The sequence below is a fragment of the Labeo rohita genome, chromosome 5 (genome assembly GCF_022985175.1).
Source record: "Labeo rohita strain BAU-BD-2019 chromosome 5, IGBB_LRoh.1.0, whole genome shotgun sequence".
In the NCBI taxonomy this organism is placed as follows: Eukaryota; Metazoa; Chordata; class Actinopteri; order Cypriniformes; family Cyprinidae; genus Labeo; species Labeo rohita.
The window spans coordinates 40,171,342-40,193,718 of NC_066873.1; the positions used below are offsets into that span (position 1 = coordinate 40,171,342).

General features: G+C 34.0%; 1 protein-coding gene across 1 annotated transcript; it reads left to right on the forward strand.

Moving 5' to 3' along the window:
- Positions 1 to 12: 12 nt before the first annotated feature.
- LOC127165138 (merlin-like) lies at positions 13 to 13,853 on the forward strand. The gene is made up of 5 exons (XM_051109457.1): positions 13 to 32; positions 127 to 241; positions 2,224 to 2,351; positions 3,108 to 3,267; positions 13,083 to 13,853. Exons 1-5 carry the CDS (start codon positions 13 to 15, stop codon positions 13,131 to 13,133), a joined length of 474 nt encoding a protein of 157 aa, XP_050965414.1. The 3' UTR covers positions 13,134 to 13,853.
- Positions 13,854 to 22,377: the final 8,524 nt, after the last annotated feature.

Below are 22,377 nucleotides of genomic sequence, written 5' to 3' on the forward strand. Positions count from 1 at the left end.
AACACAGCGATCATGCCGATCATTAGGGAAAGGTAGAATCCGCAACCAGTTGGACACGGACGGAAAGGCATAGTGAAACACACAATCCGCCCGTGGAGCTCTTTTAGAGAAAATTTGCTCAATTAGAGGAAAATCTTCTCCTGAAGATCGCCGTCGACGCACCCAGGGGAACTCTCACAACACGAGCCGTGTCAGAGAGGGAGAGACCACTGTCTGTGCCGTAGATCCAACGACGAGAGAGGTGAATGTTGCCGCTTCTCACACAGAGACGCTGCATTCGGCTCCGAAGAACAGAACGAGTGAGCAGATGCACACGCTGCCCTATTTATACCCGGATGACCGGGGCGTGGCCAGCTATGCAAATCTGCACACCCAATTTTCATTGGCCTTTCTCAATACTGTCAGAGGTGTTTGGGCTCTCAAGGGCGACCCCTAGTGTCGTACACTACTCGACACAACTCGGAGTGTACGACAGATAGGGAACTTGTGTTAATTCTGTAATCTGATTTATGTTGTTTATTTTGTTACAGTTTGACCACATACACACATATGTACAGAAACAAAACAAGCCTACAACGATGTATAACAAAGAGACTTCAATACAAAGTCTGTAAATTGTGAGTTCTGCACAAAGGAATTAAAAGGAAAGAAACAACAACTATTCTAATGTTATCTTTGTCGGTAACAGTTTCAGTTTCATTTCTTTTTCTTGTGGTTTTAAATAGCTTGAACGTGTAAATTGGCAAATTAATCTGCAAATCATATGCTGAATGGTGGGGTCTGGATCTGGTCCCTGCGTATCATAGACCAACTACAATCCGTTTAAGCCCTAATAGGCTATATGACAGGTCAGAGCAATCTTTTATTCACTAATTTAACATGAAATCATCAAATTGCTACTCCATATCAATCGCATGCAATGAAAGTGCAGAATAATTAGAACAATCATTTACGCACAATAAATAACAGAGCATCACATCTTACTACAAATCTACTGAAATGCTGTAAACATGTGCCACGAAAATAAAGCGTAACTGGTAGCTATTGCGTTACCAAACGTGCAGTGTTACCTAAACACACAGCACATGTGATAAACGAGTTCATTGCATGCATTCACTTTGAATGGATCCATTCTGAGGCACAGAAAACATCGGGTCATGAGCTCATCGCCTGAATGAAACGCGCAGTGCAAACAGACTTGATGAAGGGATTAAGCCATATTGTGCTTTTGGTTTTAGTTCGATTGACAGATACGGTACCAAAGCATAATTGCCCGAAACAAAACTTATCAGACCTTTTTTGATAGAATAAGAAGATAAAATGTCCTTTCATTCAGAGGTGGTTAAATAAATTTGAAATAACCTTGTTTCCTTTAGGAATAGTGTATAATAATAATTAACATAACACATACTGTATATAGCATCATTGCAATATTACAGATCTGGTGATCTAATTTAATTTTAAACGTTGTGTTCTGACTAGAAGTTAATATCAAGTAGTTTAAGATTTCATTTCATGTCATTTAATTTAATTTTTTAGAAAGATGCCAACCCTAGTAAAAAAGTTTTAAAATGCTTTTATTTTATAATTAGTATAGTTCAAATCTGTTGACATTTACTGACATATCGCTTGAGACTTAAAAATTCTAAAAAAGTTGTAATTAAGCTGTATTTGGAGTACTGCTTGTACACAATGCACATTTCCTAATATTACGCCTAAGATATGTTTAATGTCACTGTTGATGAGGATTGCATGATCTTAAAAATAATATCGGTCTTTAAATGCAAAATATTTAAAGTGTACCTAAAGTATACTTGCAATAGTTCCACGTTAGCAGAATCAGATATACTAAATATATTTTTAGTTGGACTTCAGCACTACTTCTGGACAATTAAAGTGCATTAAGTACAAAATTAGTTGTTGTTATTTATCAGACTTTAAATACCCGTTTAGTACAATTGCAAGGTATTTTTGAGTACATAATGCGTAGATGTATTTGTAGTATACTTAGAATGAAATAACTGTATTTTAAATACATTTTAGTGTATTTATTTTTCACTAGGGAATGTATCAGGTTTCAGTATTAAGTATTTTAGTACTGGGCTGTTTGATACAATACTCCTGCTTACGTGATATTGCTTTATTATTATTTGTACATTGGTAGCTCATTCGAAAATGTTTTTCTCTTTCCTTCTCTTCCTCTTTATCTCTTTCACTGCATAGCCTGTGCCGTTGTCTGCCAACGCTCTTCCTGCTGATGGCCCGAACTTCAACTTCAGCATGGAGAACCTGAGTTTTGACTTCAAAGACACGGACATGAAACGTCTGTCCATGGAGATCGAGAAGGAGAAGTGAGTGCAGCCCATTTCAGGCACCAGTCCATCCTGATCACAGTCTCTGGTGTCACGTCTGTCCACACCTTTTGAACCAGTTACATCAACTGAGCTGGAGTTTGTCCTCTCTGCTGATGCTGAGTAGTGGATTCGTTTTAAAGTAATAAAACTCCCTGACGACTTGTTTGTTTAGATACTACAATTTTACAATATGAACATCATTAATGAGATGCTGTGGTTCTTAAATGATATTGATTGTCCAGTTAATCATAATGATGATCAAAGGAAATATTATTTTCCACAGGAATATTAAGCAGCAAAACTGTTTTCAACATTGACAATAATTAGAAATGTTTCTTGAGCAGCAAATCAGCATATTAGAATAATTTCTGAATGATCAAGTGGTGCTGAAGGAGTAATGATGCTGAAAATTCAACTTTGCCAAAGGAATCACAGGAATAAAAATTATATTAGGGAAATATCACAGGAATAAATTACATTTAAAAATATATTAAAATAGAAAGTTGTTTAAATTGTAATAATAATTTTTACTGAGTTTTATAATTTAATAAGAGTTTTTACAGAATTTTGATGAGACTAACATTTATCTAACCAACCCCAAACATTCAAACAGAAGTTGAAGTTTACAGCAAATACTTGTTCACACCAAAACTAGGAAGTGACAAAATAATAAAAATGGTGTGAATAGACCTTAAAACAGATGGAGACCATGAGAGCAGCTTTGTTACACAATGCTTGTGTCCTGTTTGGCAGGGTCGAGTATATGGAGAAGAGCAAACACCTTCAGGAGCAGCTAAATGAACTGAAGACCGAGATTGAGTCATTAAAGCTAAAGGAGCGAGAAACGCCTCTAGACATCCTACATAATGAGAACACTGAGAAAGGCACCAGCAAGCAGAGCAACTTTAAAAAGGTGGGTTAAATGAATCTTACACAAAACCAGATATTCTGTGGTACATTGTAGATCGATAAAACTCATGCTAAAGCTGTAACTACCAACAAAAGCAATCTGTTTTTTTCTTGCATTTTTTGCCTTTTATTATTAGTTCAACTATTGAGAGATGGCAAGATATTAGTGGGGAACAAGATTAGGAAATGTTGCAGCCTGTATTAGAACCTTCTTTAGCCACTTGAGCTCAACAGCTGATGGCTCTGAAGTAACTAATCTGTATTAAGACTCTATATATTTTATATGTGACCACATAGGACCACAAAATCAGTCATAAGGTTTTTTTAAAATTGAGTTTTATACATTTGAATGCTGAATACATAAGCTTTGCACTGATGTATGATTTGTTAGTATAGGGCAACATTTGACCGAGATAGAACTATTTGAAAGTCTGGAATCTGAAGTTTAAGGTTGTCCAAATTTGGTTTTTGGAAATGCATTTTACTAATCAAAAATTAGCATTTGATAAATTTACGGTAGGAAATTTTAAAATATCTTCATGAAACATGATTTTTACTTAATATCCTAATGATCCTAAAAGAAAAAACGATACAATGTAATGTTGGCTTTTGTTACAAATATACCCGTGCTAGTTAAGACTGATTTTGTGGTCCAGGGTCATACATTTGTAATTGTGCATATGGTATGGTAGCCGTTACACATCTGTGGCATTCATGAAAATTTACTAAAAGAAATTTCTACATATTATTAAAAAAAAAAAAAAAGATACAAAAGTTCAAATATATTCATTTAGCAGGCTATTCACAATGATTTTACTAATACTCTTTTTAGGAGTTCAATTGTTCTTCAGTATTGTATTTAGAAAATATAGGGAAATTCTTAAATGTTTTGAGGAATAAAAATATTCTTAACTTTATTCTTAAATTAGGAAGTAAAAAGAAAAAAGCCATTCACTCCTTTTTTTTTTTAATCCTCATCTAGGCCTGGACAATAATTTAATGTTAATATATATCGCAATATATATTCTTTTTCAATAACTGTGATATGAATAAACACATTTCCGATATTTCGATATACATTACCAGTGTTTCCCATTTATTTGTGGAGGTTGACTTCGTTGAATAAACATGAGCACTGCGTGTTTTCAAAATTAAAATGTGGCATGGGTGTTTGAATGTATCTTTAAAGGTAACTGACTGTCTTCAGAAAAGGTTTCGACGGCATTTTCATTTTATCTAAAGAAGTAGCATTCGTGATCTCAACGCTTGTTTGTGTACAGCAGTGTTAATTTCGTTGACAAATAATTTTCGGCAACGACATTTTTTGACTGGTGAAAATAAGACAAAAACGAAACAAAAACTTGTTTTGAATGAATTTGAACTATGACGAAAATCTGTTGACATTTTCATCAATGAATAAAAACAAATAAAAATGTTAGGGAGGGATGATTTGTGAAGAGATTCATTCAGAACGAATCTGCTGTGTGGTTAGGGGGTTAGATACATTTGAACTTAATTCACACAAAATGATGTTTAATTGTCTGTTTTGAAGAGTATTTATGTAAACACACTCAGATACGTCTTAGGTGAACCTACAGTTGGGAGAATACCGGACGTGTATCAGTACATTGCATCCATGCATTTAGTTTTAAAGGGACAGCAGCCTAATTGAGTTGCTATTGTTTGTGGGATTGATGTAAATCAAGCAAAAAAAAAAAAAAAACAGAAAATCACTCCCTGCTCTTGACTGAATCACTTTAGTTTAATTTATTTATATAAATGAATCTGTCTGCTTGAAAGAATAAAGAATAAACAAGTTGTTATAAAGAATGCATAATAATAGCCTATGTAACCATTGGTATTTCATTGAATAGAAGACCATGTTCTTGTTTCTTTATAAGAAGTGGTTTCAGTTAATTTTAATATAAGGGCATTTTGCATGTCACAACAGTTAAATGTGTGTCTATCATGATAAAATCTTAATATCAAACCTATACAATGAGTTTGGTCATTTTAGATAAATGCTTAATAAATGCATTATACTGTAACTAAACCCATTTGATTTTAGCTGACTAAATCAACTATAGATTTAGTTGACTAAAACTAAAAACAATTCCGATGACTAAAATGTGACTAAAACTAAATGACATTTTAGTCAAAAGACTAAGACTAAATCAAAATTTGCTGTCAAAATGAACACTAGTGTATAGCCATTACTGCGGAAACAGCTATTTTTGCTGGTCCAAAAGCACCTCTTGTTGGTAGAGAATGCATTTTCAATAAGCCATCTTCAGCAACTTTTTGTTGTTTCTCACTATTTTTTCCGGGTTTCTGCAGTAACTCTGAGCACTTTTCATATTCTTTATCCTGCCTGAAGCACTTTGTTTCAGTCTATAAGAATAATCAGCCTATGTTATAGTTTGATGTTAAAGATATTAATATTAATAACGTGAGTCTGAGAGTTTAGGTTTAGGTCTTAGGTTTATTTGATAGTGATTTGACGTGTCTAGTTTGTATAAAGGCTAAATGCAAATAAAAGGTGAATGTTAATTTATTTGTGCTGTTTTTTTTCTAAAATATTATGTAGTTTTATAGGAGTTTCATAGACTTGGCGAATTCATTTTTCAGACGTTTGTAGGTACAGACATCTGTTGTGGGTGTTCTTGGTAGTTGTTCTGTGGCTTTTATTTTAGTAATGTTCTTTTTGATATCAAAATTTTCAAAATCAAAATTTTTTAAATGCATTGTAGTTCAACACTTGGTTCAGCTTGCATACAGATATGTGCTTGTTGCAGCAAGTTACTCTGCAATATTTAAATTACTCCATATTCAAGTTGCGAAACAGTGGAAGTTGTATAATTTTGTAAAGTGACATACAGGTACACTTAACCCTGTAGCGTTTCTGTATTGTAGCACCATTTCTCAGAAGTGCTAGTTCCTATGAAATATGATACTAATCATATACGGTTAGTCATGCTGCCAACCACCAGTAATCCAGAAAGAATTTATTCATCTTCTTTCTGAAAGGTTGAGCTACGTTTTCATCAAGCCTTATGAAACGGTAGATTAAAAGCTCCATTTTAACCATAGAATCTTTTCCTGCAGCGTGTGAAATTGTCTCATTAGTGCTACGCTAATTGATTCCTGTGTTGTGATCGGTTGTTTGGATGGATGGAGTGCCCTCCGTGTGTTCAGTCAGTCTGCCTTGATGTGATTGTCTAATTGAAGCGGAGCTTGAGCAAATCGAGCCCGGACACTTTAGGGGGAACGGCTTTACAGCTCTCACGCTAACAGCAGCTAGAAAATCCAGCTCGGTCTTACACCCTTTGACAGCTGTTGTTTTCTTAGCCGATGCTAAGCCTGCATCGGAAGCCTGTATCGGGATGCTGTCTGACTTGCTGTAAATCACCCTTGGTCAGGTAGTTTGAGCACTGGACCTTGGAGCAAAGTGACAAGGGTCGCTGGCTTTCCAGGTCATACCGGTGGAATGATTAATGGCCGTGGCTGTGCTTTCTCCATAGCCTGGTGCGTCCCGCTGCTAGCTGTAGCCTGAGGGACAGAGATGTAGTGAGAGTGTCTTAATGCACTGACAGGCTCACCTGTTCCCTCAATGTGTTTATGCGGTAATCTATCAAAATCCCCAGCGAAGCGGTGGCACGCAAGTGTACAAGCGTTCCTTTGTTAATTGTACTGAATTATGGATAAGTACAAGTTAAAAGTCGATTAACCTACAGAGAACCCAAGCATTGATATTGATGCATTTTTCTCTCCTTGAGAGTTTTTTTTTTTTTTCTTCTTCTTTAAAGAAGTCACTGCTTGTAAAAACATTTTTATTCATTTGGGAGAGGGATTTTGGGAAGAAAGTGCAAGTTTGTGATGCAGATTACAAAATTTCACCTATTATACATTACATTTAAAAAAAATTGGGGTCAGTAAGATTTTATAAAAAGAAATTAATACTTTTGAGCATTAAAACTTGATCAAAAGAGACAGATATTTATTAAAGATCTGTCAAGGAAATATGTGACCCTGTCATAAGTAGCACGAGTATATTTGTAGCAATAGCCAACAATACGTTGTATGGGTCAAAATGATCAATTTTTCTTTTATGCCAAAATCATTAGGATATTAAGTAAAGGTCATGTTCCATGAAGACATTTTGTAATTTGCCTACCATAAATATATCAAAACATAATTTTTGATTAGTAATATGCATTGCTAAGAACTTCATTGGACAACTTTAAAGGCGATTTTCTCAATATTTTGATTTGGGTTTTTTTTGCACCCTCAGATTCCAGATTTTCAACTAGTTGTATCTCGGCCAAATATTGTCCTATCCTAACAAACCATATCAATATCAATCATAATCAATAATCCAAAGCTTATTTATCTTGCTTTTCAGATGTATAAATCTGAATTTCTAAAATAATTGACCCTTATGACTGGTTTTGTTGTCCAGGGTCACATTATTACAAAAATCTTTTGTAATGTTCATAATAATATTAAAATAAATGCTGGTCTTTTGAACTTTCTATTATTTCCCCCAAAAAATACTAAGCAGCACTGTTTTCTAAAAATTGATGATTTGGAGCACCAAATTAGCGTCGATATATTTAAGAAGGATCATGTGACGCTGGAGTAATGACTACTGATAATTCATCACAGAATTTTCTTAATTTATCACTTGCCATCACAGAAAGAAATTACATGAAAAAAAAATTTTAAATTGTGAAGATTTTAAAATGTTGTTTTTCTTTTTTTTTTTTTTTTTTAACTGTATTAAATCTTTCCTATCCCAAACGGTATAATAGTTTACAATGTCCCAAAAAGTATTGGCCTAAGTCAAACTTAAATATGGGTGAATGTCATTGCATTTTTTTTTTTTTTTTTTTTCACAAAATATCAATTCAGATGTCTTCTGCAAATAAAAAATAAAAAGATTCTAGAGCAGCAAAACCATTAGTTGCGATTGATCGATTCAAAATAAAAGTTTGTTTGCATACTATGTGTGTGTGTACTGTGTATCATTTAGGGATGCACCGAAACGTATCGGCCGAAATGCTTGCGCGTTTTGTCAGTAAAGCCGGTTCTGTAATCAGCGGTAAATGCCATCAGGTGCGTGATTTGACGTTGAGCCGTATATACTACACACAGCCATTGTTCACTGACGAGCTGCGCAAATCCATGTTCATTATCAGTGTGAATTTGCGCAGCTCGTCAGTGAACAACGGCTGTGTGTAGTATATACGGCTCAACGTGAAATCACGCACCTGATGGCATTTACCGCTGATTACAGAACCGGCTTTACTGACAAAACGCGCAAGCATTTCGGCCGATACGTTTCGGTGCATCCCTAGTATAATTATTATGTATATATAAATACACACACGTGTATAGTTTACAAAATATTTGTATGTATTTGTATGTAAACACTTAAATATTTTACATATAAATCTAATATATTTTTCCTTAATATATACATGTATGTGTGTGTATTTATATATACATAATACATACACAGTATGTACAGTATATATGGTATGCAAACATAAACTTTTTTTCATTCATTTTTGTGATTTGGACTGATAAAATACAAAGGTCTTAGATACAAACTCTGGTATTTATCTGGTAAATGTCTAAAGCTGTATGCTGTAGATAGTATGCTGGTAGTTGCTTTGGATAAAAAGTGTCTCCTAAAAAAATAAATGTGAAACGCAATTCCTCATAGTCATAACAGCGTTCATACCGGCCGTGATTAAACTGCTGGAGGCCGCCATGTTTCTGCACTTTCGATTGCCAGTAGACGTTCATACTCGACTGCAGCATCCGGCCGTTATCAGTGGCGGATTACGTGAGCTTCGCTGTCTGCACACTTATTGCACTTTTCTCAGGCCTTTTTGCAACTACCTCAAACCATCTGGTCTCAATGTGTTTTTTAGCGAATGCTAGAAGTCATTTCTACTCAAGTTCACACAGTTGCCCCACTGGTGTAGTCATCACATTAACTATGAACATAATCCACTAATGCTTTAAAAACACAGTCCAAATACATATGTCTGTGTCTTTTCCTATGACATTTATGACTCAAGATGTCTGAAGCTTGAATGGTAACCATTGAGCAGTTTGGGGTATTTCAGGGTGAGAGTCCTTGTGCCTTAAGTCTCTACAGAATGATTCATTAATGAAGCAGAAATGTACCATCTTCATATTGCATTAATTTCATCATTTTCCCATCTCTGCATCTCTCTTCCGTCTCTTCTTGTTTGTTTACACCAGTTTTCATGAGGGATTCTGTCTTAAAGTGTCTTTAAACATCACTGTCAGTGAGTTCACACAGACTAGTGACAGCTGATCAGAGACACACATGCTCCCTCCGCTCTCTCTCTCTATTTCACTCTCTCTCGCTATGAATTCTGCATGACTCCGAGGTATTGAACATGTCATACATGTCTAGTGTTTCTCATGGCATGAGCATAAATAATTAAATATTATAGCTGCCAAAGTTAAAACAGTAGTTTATAGAATTTATTCAGTGTTGAACTTAATCTACACTGCCGTTCAAAAGTTTGGGATCATCAAGGCTGAATTTCTTTGATCAAAAATACAATACAAAATATACAAAAATACAAAAAAAAAACTGTAATATTGTGAAATATTATTGCAATTTCTAATATTGATTTCCTATGTTAATATACTTTTAAAATATAATTTATTTCTGTGACGCAGCGCTGACTTTATCAGCCATTACTCCAGTCTTCATTGTCACATGATCTTTGAGAAATCATTCTAACATGCTGATTTATTACCAGTGTTGAAACAGTTGCTGCTTAATATTTTTTTGGAACCTGTGATACTTTTTCTTTGATACTTTGAATAAAAAGTAAAAAAGAATAGCATTTATTCAAAATAGAAATCTTTTCTAACAATTTAAGTCTTTACAATCAGTCTTTACCCATTTACCACATCCTTGCTGAATTAAACTATTAATTTCTTTAAGAAAGAAAGAAAGAAACAAAGAAAAAGAAATTTACTGACCCCAAACTTTTCAAAATGTATATTTTTAGTAAACACTGTTCTTTTTAACTTTTTATTTAATAGCGAATCCTGGGAAAAGAATCACAGGTCCCAAATATTAAGCAGCACAACTTCCATCATTGATTCTAAATCAGCATATTAGAATTTTAGAGATTATTAGAGATTTCTGAAGGATCATGTGACAGTGATTACTGGAGTTTTCTTCACAGGAATAAATTATATTTTAAAGTATATTAAAATAGAAAACTGTTATTTTAAATTGCAATAATAATAAAATGCAATAATTTAAAGCAATTTTTTTATTTTATTTTTCCTGTATTTTGATTAAATAGATACAGCCCTAATGAGCATAAGAACTTCTTTAACCCTTAAATGCATGACTGTTTCACCAATCACTATTAAAATAGTGACCCGGACCTATATATCCAGCACGGATGGATCTCTAACTTCTGCCATAGCAAAAAACTCTCTTGATACTTTAAGAACAGTTACAGAAGAATAATATAAAGCTTATTTCGTTGCCTTTTGGAACTTGGAAGGGTTTCAATTTGAGCAGATGATTTACTATCGCCATGAGACGTGACTCATATGCACCATCTCAGCCATATTTGCAAAACTATCATTATGAATGACTTCAGAATCATTATTTTGATCGCTGGCAGCTTATTGACCACATGCACCATCAAATGACAGTGACATTTATATTTTATTGCATACAATAATTGCTCCTCAGTCAAGCCTTCAAACCAGTTAAATTTTTGCTGATGATGCTCTATTGTTTTATCCCTGCGATAATTAAGAGTGAAACATCATGAAATTTTTGTCTATCAAACAGTGCCATCTCGAGGAATAAAGGTGAATTGCATGTATTGAGTCATCGGATATTTACATATTTTTGCGCACAAAAAAATATACTTGCACTATTACTCCCCTCGGGTCTCTAGTGACCCTATACACTTTCTACCAAAAATTAATGAGAAAACGGACATTATTTTATTATTTTATTTTATTTTTTTGTTTTATTGTTTATAATGAATAGATTGAGGAATACTATTAAAGTTGATGTAAAACTTAAAAAAAAAAAAAATGAAGGAGGGAGAGGGTAGTAAATGACATTCCGGGTCGCTAAAAACCCAAGCTATGCATTTAAGGGTTAAAAAGCGTTAAAAATCCTACTGATCCCAAATTTTTGAACAACAGTATATAAAGTGCCGCCCACTAATATTGGCACCCTTAATATGAGCAAAGGTGGCTGTGAAAATAAATCTGCATTGTTTATCCTTTGGATCTTTCATTCAAAAAATGTACAAAATTCTACCCTTTCATTGAAGTAAAACAATGGAAAGTGGGGGGAAAATCTCATTATGAACTTTTTTTTTCCTCTAGTTCATGTAGCCACAATTATTGGCACCCAATTATTGCAACATCCAAGATAACAGTTTTTCTAACTTTTCTCCTATAATGCATGATGAGTTTAAAGAACACCTGACAAGAGATCAGAGACATTCCTTCATCCAGAATCTCTCCAGATACTTCAGAATACCAGCTCCATGTTGGTGCTTCTTCTCTTCGATTCACCCCCACTCATTTTCTACAGGGTCCAGACCAGGGAACTGAGACAGCCATAACAGACGTTTCATTTTGTGCTCAGTAACACATTTTTGTGTTGATTTTAATACTTGTTTTGGATCGTTGTCTTGATGGAAGATCCAAACATGGTCCATTGTAAGATTTCTTACAGAGGCAATCAGGTTTAGATTTTTTTTTAAATCTGTTCCTATGGCCAAAAAGTCATGTCTAGCAACTGAATATACTGGAGTTTGTTTTTGGATGAGACAGGAGTTTTTTTTTTATTTCTTAAAACCCATTTGAACAACATGTGATGATGTAGGGGCTGTTTGATATGTATTTTTTTGGGCTTTCTGACCCCAGTATTCAAATAATCTCTGCAGTTCTCTAGCTGTGATCCTTGGAGAATCTTTGGCCACTCAAACTCTCCTTCTCACCATCCGTTATGACGATATAGACACGCGTCCTTTTCCAGGCAGATTTGTAACATCTTTAGTTGATTGGAACTTCTTATTTATTGCCCTGATGGTGAAATTTTTCAATGCTTTAGCTATTTTTCTTACAGCCACTTTCTATTTTGTGAAGCTTAACAATTTTGTTCTGTACATCAGAACTATATTCTTTGGTTTTACTCCTTGTGATACATAAATAAGGGAATTTGGCCTTTGTGGTCCTCATATTTATAATCCTGTGGAACAGGAAGTCAAGGCTGGACAATTTCAGTCACCCTGGTCTGCTACAAATGTAAATATGAATGAATATAAATTTTTTTTTATTTCATATTGAGAGTTCCCCCCCACTTCCTGTACCTGTTGCATTAACTACCATATTTAACCTTGTCATTGTAAGGTGTTCGTGGCCAATTTAGACATTTAATTGTCTGCAATAATTATGAGGTTTATCATGCTTATTTTAATGTGTTGGCAACCCTAACAGTTATTCTACATGCTGGATTTGAAGAAATCATTATTCTTTGATAAACAGAAAGTTTGAAAAACATTGCAAATGTCTTTACTCTCACTTTTAAATAATTTAATTGATTCTTGATTAATGAAAGTATTTATTTATTTTTTATTTTTAATTAAATAGAAAATCTCACTGACCCCAAACTTTTGAAACAGCAATGTGTGTATGTTATTTATATCTTAATATAAAAGATCATCAGTGTGGCACAATTTTTGACACCTCTCAATCTTCTTCAATCTGTCTCCACAGCTCACTCTACAAAGCACCAAATCCAGAGTGGCCTTCTTCCAGGAGCTATAGCCATCCAGACACATGTTTGAATGTGTAAATGATGTTTCTTTGTGTTTTTATCACATTCCTAACAGGCTGTGACCCATTCCTTTATGATTCTAGCACATTCTGGTGATGAAGAATGGATATGTAGGTAAAGTTTACATTACACTAAAAGGACCAAGGAGAGAAGCTTTTCAAACCACCCCACATTCACATACACAACACACTACACAATGTTTTCCAATCATTTTGTCTGCAGGAGGTCAGAAACCCATTACGAAGACACTACGGTTAAGCAGTGTACACACAGTGTGACTACATATATCTCTGCACTGCATCCTAAATTCATCTCTCCAGTTGCACAGCCGATATCTCTGTCTCTCTCGATCAATATGTGTCAGAATAATTGGCTGAAGCAGTGGTATTGCACCCTCGTGCCGTATTAGTTTGGGAGTTTTTTTGGGGGGGTCCAGTGTGTAGCTGTTTTGGTCATTGTTAAAGGTTGGATTAAACCTAATTGTTACAGTATAAGAGTTTACTTCCTTTCAGAGGATAGTTTAGCACAGGATATTTTAGGGAAAGAAAACCCTTAGGGATCACATTTGGAAGATCACTACATATGAAATATTTGGGATTTTTTTTGTTACTGTTTATTCCACTTGAAGTGTTTTACAATGTTTTAAATAATTTGAATATATTTTTGAAAATGTGTTTGTGCAAAGGAATAAATGAATGGAAATTATCTTAAATATATTCTTTGGCTGTCTTTTTGATGAATTACTGATGTTCACACTTTGCTTTGAACATCCCTTTGAACATCTCTCTAGTATTGCACTTTAGTGTGCAACTCGACCTGCACTGATTGTGCCATAGGCATGATTGATACCTCAAATCACGTAACTATTACTTTTCAGTGATCAGACATGCAATTTTCACCTGGCGGACGGTAAAACTGGCAAAAAAACCATGCATTATGGCCATAAGCATGGCTCAGGATAAAACGCAACAGATGACAGATGCCGTTGTTCACCGACGAGCTGCGCAAATTCACACTGATAATGAACATGGATTTGCGCAGCTTGTCAGTGAACAACGGCTGTGTGTAGTATATACGGCTCAACGTGAAATCACACACCTGATGGCATTTACCGCTGATTACAGAACCGGCTTTACTGACAAAACGCGCAAGCATTTCGGCCGATACGTTTCGGTGCATCCCTAGTATGTACAAATCTACCCTACAATTATAAAAATCCATGCAGTGGTTTTTAATTAATCTGTAAAAATAATATCCCCTTTTTCAATTTGAGCCATTCTCAGATGCCTGTCGTTGTGGCGTCACACCCACAGAGGCCACTCCCATAATAGTTGATCGACATGAGCGTCTGTCTTCAGATCAGCTGTAACAGTCCAACCTCCATTGTTTAGATGCGGAGCAGGGATGTAAATTAGTCATCTCAGATTGAGCGATTGAGGTGTTGTGTTGCTGGATATAATAATGAGCATAGTGGTCGTCATTTACTCCCGACATCTGAGCCGCTGAAGATGCAGTTGATTTACGTTTGTTTGTGAAGGGAATGCTTCTCCCGATCTACATATGTCCTTCTATGTTCTATGTTCAATCACCTTTCCTAATAACATGCTAGTTCGCAAGTTTGGCGGCTAAATGCCACCAAAGCTCGCACTCCACAGAGGAAGAGAAGAGAGGGCCGGGGCGAGCAGAGATTATTTGCATTTAAAGGAATAATCCCTCACAATGAGATCATTTTTGCAGAGCTGATTTTGGCAAGGTAAAAAGGGTGTTGTTTTACACAACCATTGAGAATTTTTAATCAAAGTATATTATAGACTTTTCATTAAGACCCTAAAGAATCATATCAACTTGTGGAAAATGGGCATCCGATGACCCCTTTAAAAGTAAAATTGAGATCTGAAGTAACTTCTGCAAATGCATATATCACTTAACTTCAGAGATCATTGTATGCCTTTCTTGAAAGGTTTATGAGTTATTGTTAAAAATCAGTTTCCGTATGGAGAAAGTAAATGAGATTTTTTTTTTTTTTTTTTTTTTTTTTTTGCACTTTTTTTTTATGCGTTTTATGTGATTGTGTTTGTGTCTGAGTGTTTGAAAGGCCAGGGATGTATTGAAAGCAGCGATCACACAGCAGTCTGCTTGGTTTTCATCTCCATGAAGCATGTTACACAAGGTAAATCAATATAATCAGCCTAAAAATGAACAATTTGTATTTGTTACACGAAAGCTGCAACTATCTCATTTATAGCATGAAGGATTTCTTGGTAAATTAGAATTCAGCATGCCGATTAATTCATTAGTTTAATAGCTCATTAAACTCAAAGCACTAAATATTGTGGAAATATGCATTGTTTTTTTATAAATCTCAGTGCATTTTAATCTGCTGTAGTTTTTTCCCTAACGGCTGTATTTGTACTGTTTGTTACCAGACAAGATGATAACCATAATTTAGCTGGGCAGATGTCTAAGCTGTTTGCTCCATGTATCATACTTCCCATAATCCTGGTTATCATTATCACAGCCTGAGACACAAACTCCCCATCACTCATCAGTTTCTGCCCTTCCTCAATACAATGTCTGCATGTCTGGAAGAGTGACAGCTTGATTGACAGCTGGTTCGAGGCATATTGACAGGCTGTCGCGGTCCGAGAGAGGAATGTGCCTTAGGAGGTGACCATGTCACTATGCGTCCCATCAGTCCTTGGGGTGGCAGGTGGAGGCCTTGGAAGATAAAACTGCATCTGTAGGTGGTACCAAGGTGAAAAGAAGAATGAGGGTGAGAAAATCAGAGGCCGTGATAATCAGTGGCAACTTTTTGCCTTAGGATTTTATTATAGTTTTTGATTGCAGCTTATTTGGATTACACAACTCAAATGTGATTTGATTGCCCAGATCGTTCTCTAAGGGCAAGCTTTGTTTTTGATCTCAAAATGCCCTGAATTCAAAGGTGAAATGTGTTGTGTTATCATAAATGCTTTCTCCTATTCCAGTTTTACATGCAGAGACTTTAATAAGGCATTTGTAGGTTGACTTGAATGTCAAGACTGGCACTTTTTAATGTGAGTTCGCATGGATATGCTCAGTGCATCTGCTCTTCGACTGCTTTAATACTCTACCTGTCCTGCAGATAGAGTATAAAATAGCATAAAAAATAAACTCACCTCATCCATTGTGGTCTTTCAGAAAAATCTGGATTCCAGTGAGAAACCTGTAATGGAAATAAAAGGGAACCAATAAATGTAAAGGTTATAATGTTGTTATAACCTGGTTATAGTGTTGTTTTAATATTATTTAGATACTATTATAGTATTGATTAATATAAGTATTAATATAAGTATTTTATTAATATAAATAAATATTATTTATTAATATTTAATTTTTAAATTTTCAGTTTTAGGATTTATTAACTTCATATGTGTTTGTCATTTATTTTTTTGTATGTATTTCTATCTATTTTTCTTTTTTTTTTTAAGTTTTCACTTTTTAGTTACTTTAGTTACACTGAAATAAATTTGGTGTAGAAACAATTTTTACTCAAACATTGCTAGTAGATTTCACAAATTACACTGAACAAAATGTTCACAAATAACATTAAATAAAATGTGAAATATTGAAGTAGAAAGAATGAAACAGTATTTTCTTGTAAATCATACTCTAATAATATTTGTTTTATTGATAACTTTAAAAGAACAACTTTTTTGGTGTTGTAGTTGCAAAGGCAGCATTTTAATGTTTTTCTATCTAATATGTTTTTTTTTTTTAAATTAAATATAGATTTTTGTTCTATATTTATTCGTATATTAAATCGTATATTAAATATTTGTAGTTTTATACTGCTTTCATAATATCACTTACATTAATTGAAGAGTTCATTTGCAAAAACCATTTCTTTTTTTTTTTTTTTTTAATTGTAATTTTTTTCTGCAGTTGGGTTAACTTGGTTAAACAAAAAAAAAAATTAAAAATACAGCTAATTAACACAATAAAAACATAACATAATAAAAAACGTGATAAAAAAAAAAAAAAAAACTGGGTATATATATATATATATATATATATATATATATATAGACATTTTCCTGAACGCGGAAGTCATGCATGCCTGACTCTTAACCGGAAGGATGCTTTGCTTTTCCAGTCTCCAGTGTTTCTAATCAAATTAGCGTACAGTCTGAGCTGATAACCTTTTAAAATGTTTTTAAAAAGCACATGGCTCCATAGCGCTATCACTTTCGCCGTAATTTGAAAGTTTAATGAGTGTGTAGTTGACACGAAGATGGCAGCGCTCATCGTTTACTCAGGAACTGTATATGTATATATATATATATATATATATATATATATATATATATATATATATATATATGTATGTATGTATATATACATATATGTATGTATGTGTGTGTGTGTGTATATATATATATATATATATATATATATATATGTATGTATGTATGTATAAATATAAAGGTGTGTGTGTGTATGTGTGTATGTATATATATATATATATATATGTATATATATATATATATATGTATGTATAAATTAAAGGTGTGTTTTTTTATATATATTTATTTTTTTTAAAAAAGAGGGACAAGTGGAAATTATATATATATATATTTCCACTTGTACCTTTTTTGTAAAAAAAAAAAAAAAAAAAAAAAAAATATATATATATATATATATATATATATATATATATATATATAATATATATAAAGAAAATGGGGACAAGTGGAAATTATTTTTTAATGCAAAAAGTTACAAGCGGAAACTATTTATTTATTTTTTTCACGAAAAAGAGGGACAAGTGGAAATTATGTATGTACATATGTATTTATTTATTTATTTTTGTGTTATTCAGTGTCACAAGTTTTCAGGTTTAGAAACTGCTTTTAGAAACCACCCAGAAAGGCATATATTACTGTGTTCAAAAGGCTTATATAACCTTAAAACTTCAAATCTATCTACAAACTCTTTTAAACTTTCAGTAAAGGCTTTATCAAGCCAACAATCCAACTTCACTTTTCAAGTCGTTTTTTCTGGTGCTGGTAGGGGTGCAGCAGAAATTACACACTTCACCTTTAATCTTCATAAAGCTTTATATAAGATATACTTCACCCTTCGTCATTGCGGTACTGGAGTACTTCAGGCTGACTGGATTGTTGATTGGATGCCAGCGCTTATTTTTCACAAAGCTGGTTTTCCGCGTTACCTGAGACACTAATGAATGACATTGAGTTCAGTGATTCGTTTCTTTGCTTAAATTGCTTTAATAGGCTTCAGGTGACTTACAAATACCCCTTGACAGGATGGAAGAAAGCAGTGGGAGAGTTTATGTGTGTGTGTAATTACGCTTTGCCCTCACGTCCATGCAACGCCTGCTTTGTTTTGTATTTGCGTCATTGGAAATAACAGTAGGACATAACTCTTATCTCAAAGGACTGCCTGCAAAAATCACTACCAGCTTTTCAGATGATGATCAATGGGGAGCATCAAGCCTGGGCGCGTACACTCACACACTTCATAAATTTATGCAAATCATAACCATGCGACAGAATATGTTTGAATGTGGTGTGTGTTGAAATGTCAGGGGGTGTATAATCAGTTTAGCTCTTTTGTTCTCGCATGCTTTCGGTTTATTGAACCATTATACTAAACTATGGTTGAATGCTTGATTCTGATTGGCTGACAGTCGTTTCAGGGTGTTGATTAGTGTTCTGAATCTGTTCTGTAATGCTGTAAATTTGTTGACCAAATTACAGTTCTATATCACATTGCTGCATTTTTTGTGAATATAGGAACACAAAAAATTTTTTTTTTTTTTTTTTTTTTTTTTTTTTTGTTTTTTTTTTTCCCTCAATTTGTTGCATTTTTCGTTCACTACTATAAAAACCACTGCTAAACTACACTACTATTTGCTATGGTGACTTCCACTTCTGAGAACCTTAAAAAATGTGAAAAGGATCAATAGTAACTGTAAAGCTGTTTCTAAGCAGGACATTTTGTCTGTGGTGCAAGGAAGACGTTTTAGGGACCGTACGCTGCTATATTAACATACTATGACTGATTGTCCTTGTATAATTTATTAATTTACTTACTTATTATATACAGTTGAGGTCAAAAGTATACATACAGCTTGCAGAATCATATGCAACTATTACAGAAGGTTCAAACGCTCACTGATGCTCCAGCAGGAAAAACTATGCATTAAGAGCCGGGGGTGTAAACTTTTGACCAGAATAAAGATGTGTACATTTTTCTTATTTTGCCTAAATATCATATTTTTCCCCATTTAGTACATGTACAAGATACTTACATGTTACCTAGAAAACAAAATAATTTCAATTTACTCTGATCTTCAAATTCCAGAAGTTTTCACTCCTGGTTTTTAATGCATTGTGTTTCCTTCTGGAGCATCAGTGAGCATTTGAACCTTCGCTAATAGTTGCATATGAGTCGCACAGTTTTCCTCAGTGAGAAAAGATGGACCTCAAAATCGTACAATCATTGTTGGAAAGGGTTGAAATACACAAAAATTCTGAAAAACCAAATAATTTGTGGGACCTGAAGTATTTTTCTGAAGAACAGCAGGCAGTTTAACTGTTCAGGACAAACAAGGGACTCATGAGCAACTGTCACTTAAATGTGTATGTAAACTTCTGAGCGCTTATTTTTATTAATTCAAGCATTTTCTTGTGGATATGTAAATGTAATTTATGTTGATCTTATGATCTTATTCAGGTCAGTACTAAATAAATAATAACATGCATTTTGTATGAGCTCTTATTTTGGTAAAGTTAACATTTTGCAGATTATGTAAGGTGTATGTAAACTTGACTTTAAAGGCTGAAATTTCTGTATGATTGACAGTATTACCAATATAATATTAGTAAGTTAATGTTATATTTTAATTTATTCACAGTAGTACTGTTTTTACTTATTTTAAAAATGTTAAAAAAACAACAACAACAACTTTGAACTTTGGAATAGCTAGTGACTATAAATATCTACTTGTATCAAACTTGGGGCACAGATGCTCACTGGTTTTAATGGTGCATTCTGGGAATTTCTAGGGAGTGATTGCTTCAGTGTACTAAAGCCATTTTTATAGTGAGATGGTCTGAGACTCTCTGGGCAGTGTGCTTAATACTGAACTAAAAAATGCAGTGTGAATGATCAGTTGTTGCTTTTGAAACTGCTGCTGTACTGTATATATAGAATATTTAAAAATTTGTGCAAATTGGCCGTTTTTTATATTATATATGTTATTTATATATATATATAAACTCGCATGAAGAGTAACATCCATATTTAACTGTGTTTAACGAGTTTGAGAATGAATTGGAGAGTATTTGAAACTATGACAGCATCAAATCATTCATGCAATGACTCAAGCGGAGCGTTTTATCACTGTCTCTTTGTTCCTGTCTGGCATTGTATTATCTTCCCCATCCTCACTCCTTCCCCGTCTAGTGCGGTGTCTGTCCACCGATGGGTGGCGGACCAGGGGAAGTATTACCTGAGCGAAATCACTCTGCGCTCATTAGGCTGTCCAATCACTGCAGGGTGGCCAACCAGTCTATTTTTAGCACGGCGTTTTGCATTTCAGCCCATCAATCAAAATCGGACGCAGTCCATGCATGCGCTTTTTTTTTTTTTTTTTTTCCCTCTCTAAGCTCTGAACAGTCGCGCGTTAGAAAAACCCAATAAAACCAACAGTAACTTCTGTTCATCTGTCAGTTTATCAGAAGGGAAAATTAATTAATGAGATTTTCATGAGGCTAATGAGATTTAAATATGCAGCCCAGTATTTAGCACAGTACGACTCCTGCAGAGTTTTGAAAATATTTATACAAACTGCAATTAGCAGAGAAGTTTGCCTGAATTTTAGAATTGTAAATCTTCTCAGCTCTTCTGCTTCTCGGGTATTTCCATGTCAATTAATGCACTACTAATTTTTTTTTCTTAATAGTTAATTCTACTAGAGTTTAACTGAGTCTTACCCTTTTAGTAATAAGCTCAATCTCAATCCAATCAGAAATTATTTGAAAATGTGTTTTAGATTCCAGTGGACTCTAAGAAAGTAGAATTAAAATGTATTGAAATTCAAAGGACGTCATGTCAATGCTGGGTTAAAAACAACCCAACTTGGGTTAATTGGCAACCCAGCACTGGGTAAATATTGACCAGAACACATGCTGGGTTATTTTGACACAGCTGGTTGGGTTAAATGTCTTTACCAAACATGCTGGGTTATTTTATTTAGGTCAACTATTGTTTAAAAATATTATATTGCTGGCTTAAATGGACTGGAAAAACACGCACAGAATTACTAGAGGCAACAGCAATAATCAAAAGAATAAACATTTGTTATTAAGCAAGACCACATGGACAAAATACAAGACAAAGTAAATTTATTTGGGTAAATACAGAATAGTTACATATGTATGTGTGTTACATATTACATACATTTAAACTCGTTTAACAAGTGTTTTAGACATAAAAAATGTAACATTTAAAAGTAGCATTTTAATTTTAGTGTATTCAACCATTCTCTGTACTTGCTTTTTACTGAAATATATGAAGTGCACCAAATCGGCGGCGATGAGAACCAGTCTCTTCTGTAGGGGACTCAGAGAGCTCTGACTGTAACTCAGCAGCTGGGTTGTTTCATCAGAGATAGGTTAAACCCAGCAGTTGGGTAGAACAGTTAAACCCAGCATTAAAAAATAACCCAGCATTAAAAATGACCCAATTACTTCTACCCAGCACCTGGGTACAAAATGTTAAAAATAACCCAATAAAATGACCCAACAAGTTGAACCCAGCATTTGGGTTAAAAAAAAAAATAACCCAGCACCTGGGTAAAAATTTTTTTTAAATGACCCAGTGGGCTAAACCCAGCATTTGGATTAAAAAAAAATAACCCACCCTTTTTTAGTGTAGTTTTTAACTAGAAAAGCAAACTTTTGCATGTTAGAAAGTTTTTAAGTTTGAATATTTATAAGATGGGTATCTTAAAAATGCAGATAAATTTACAGAGTTTTAAAATCATGAAATTAATAGATTTTTGCGTTCAGATTTATCTAATTTCATATTACGTTTTATACGTTTTCAGTCTGATTTGTCATTTTTTGGGGCCATTTTCTCTTATTTCAAAAGATTTTCTCATTAATTTGTTAAAATGAATGAAAATTCTGTCATAAAGTTTCGTTTATTTAAACCAGGGATAGG

Excerpts from the sequence above, each read along its gene's own strand:
- LOC127165138 (XM_051109457.1), top strand. The coding sequence starts at position 13 with ATGCCGATCATTAGGGAAAG. Across the intron at positions 33-126 it reads ATGCCGATCATTAGGGAAAG|AGGAAAATCTTCTCCTGAAG; the intron begins GTAGAATCCGCA and ends TTGCTCAATTAG. Across the intron at positions 242-2,223 it reads TAGATCCAACGACGAGAGAG|CCTGTGCCGTTGTCTGCCAA; the intron begins GTGAATGTTGCC and ends TTCACTGCATAG.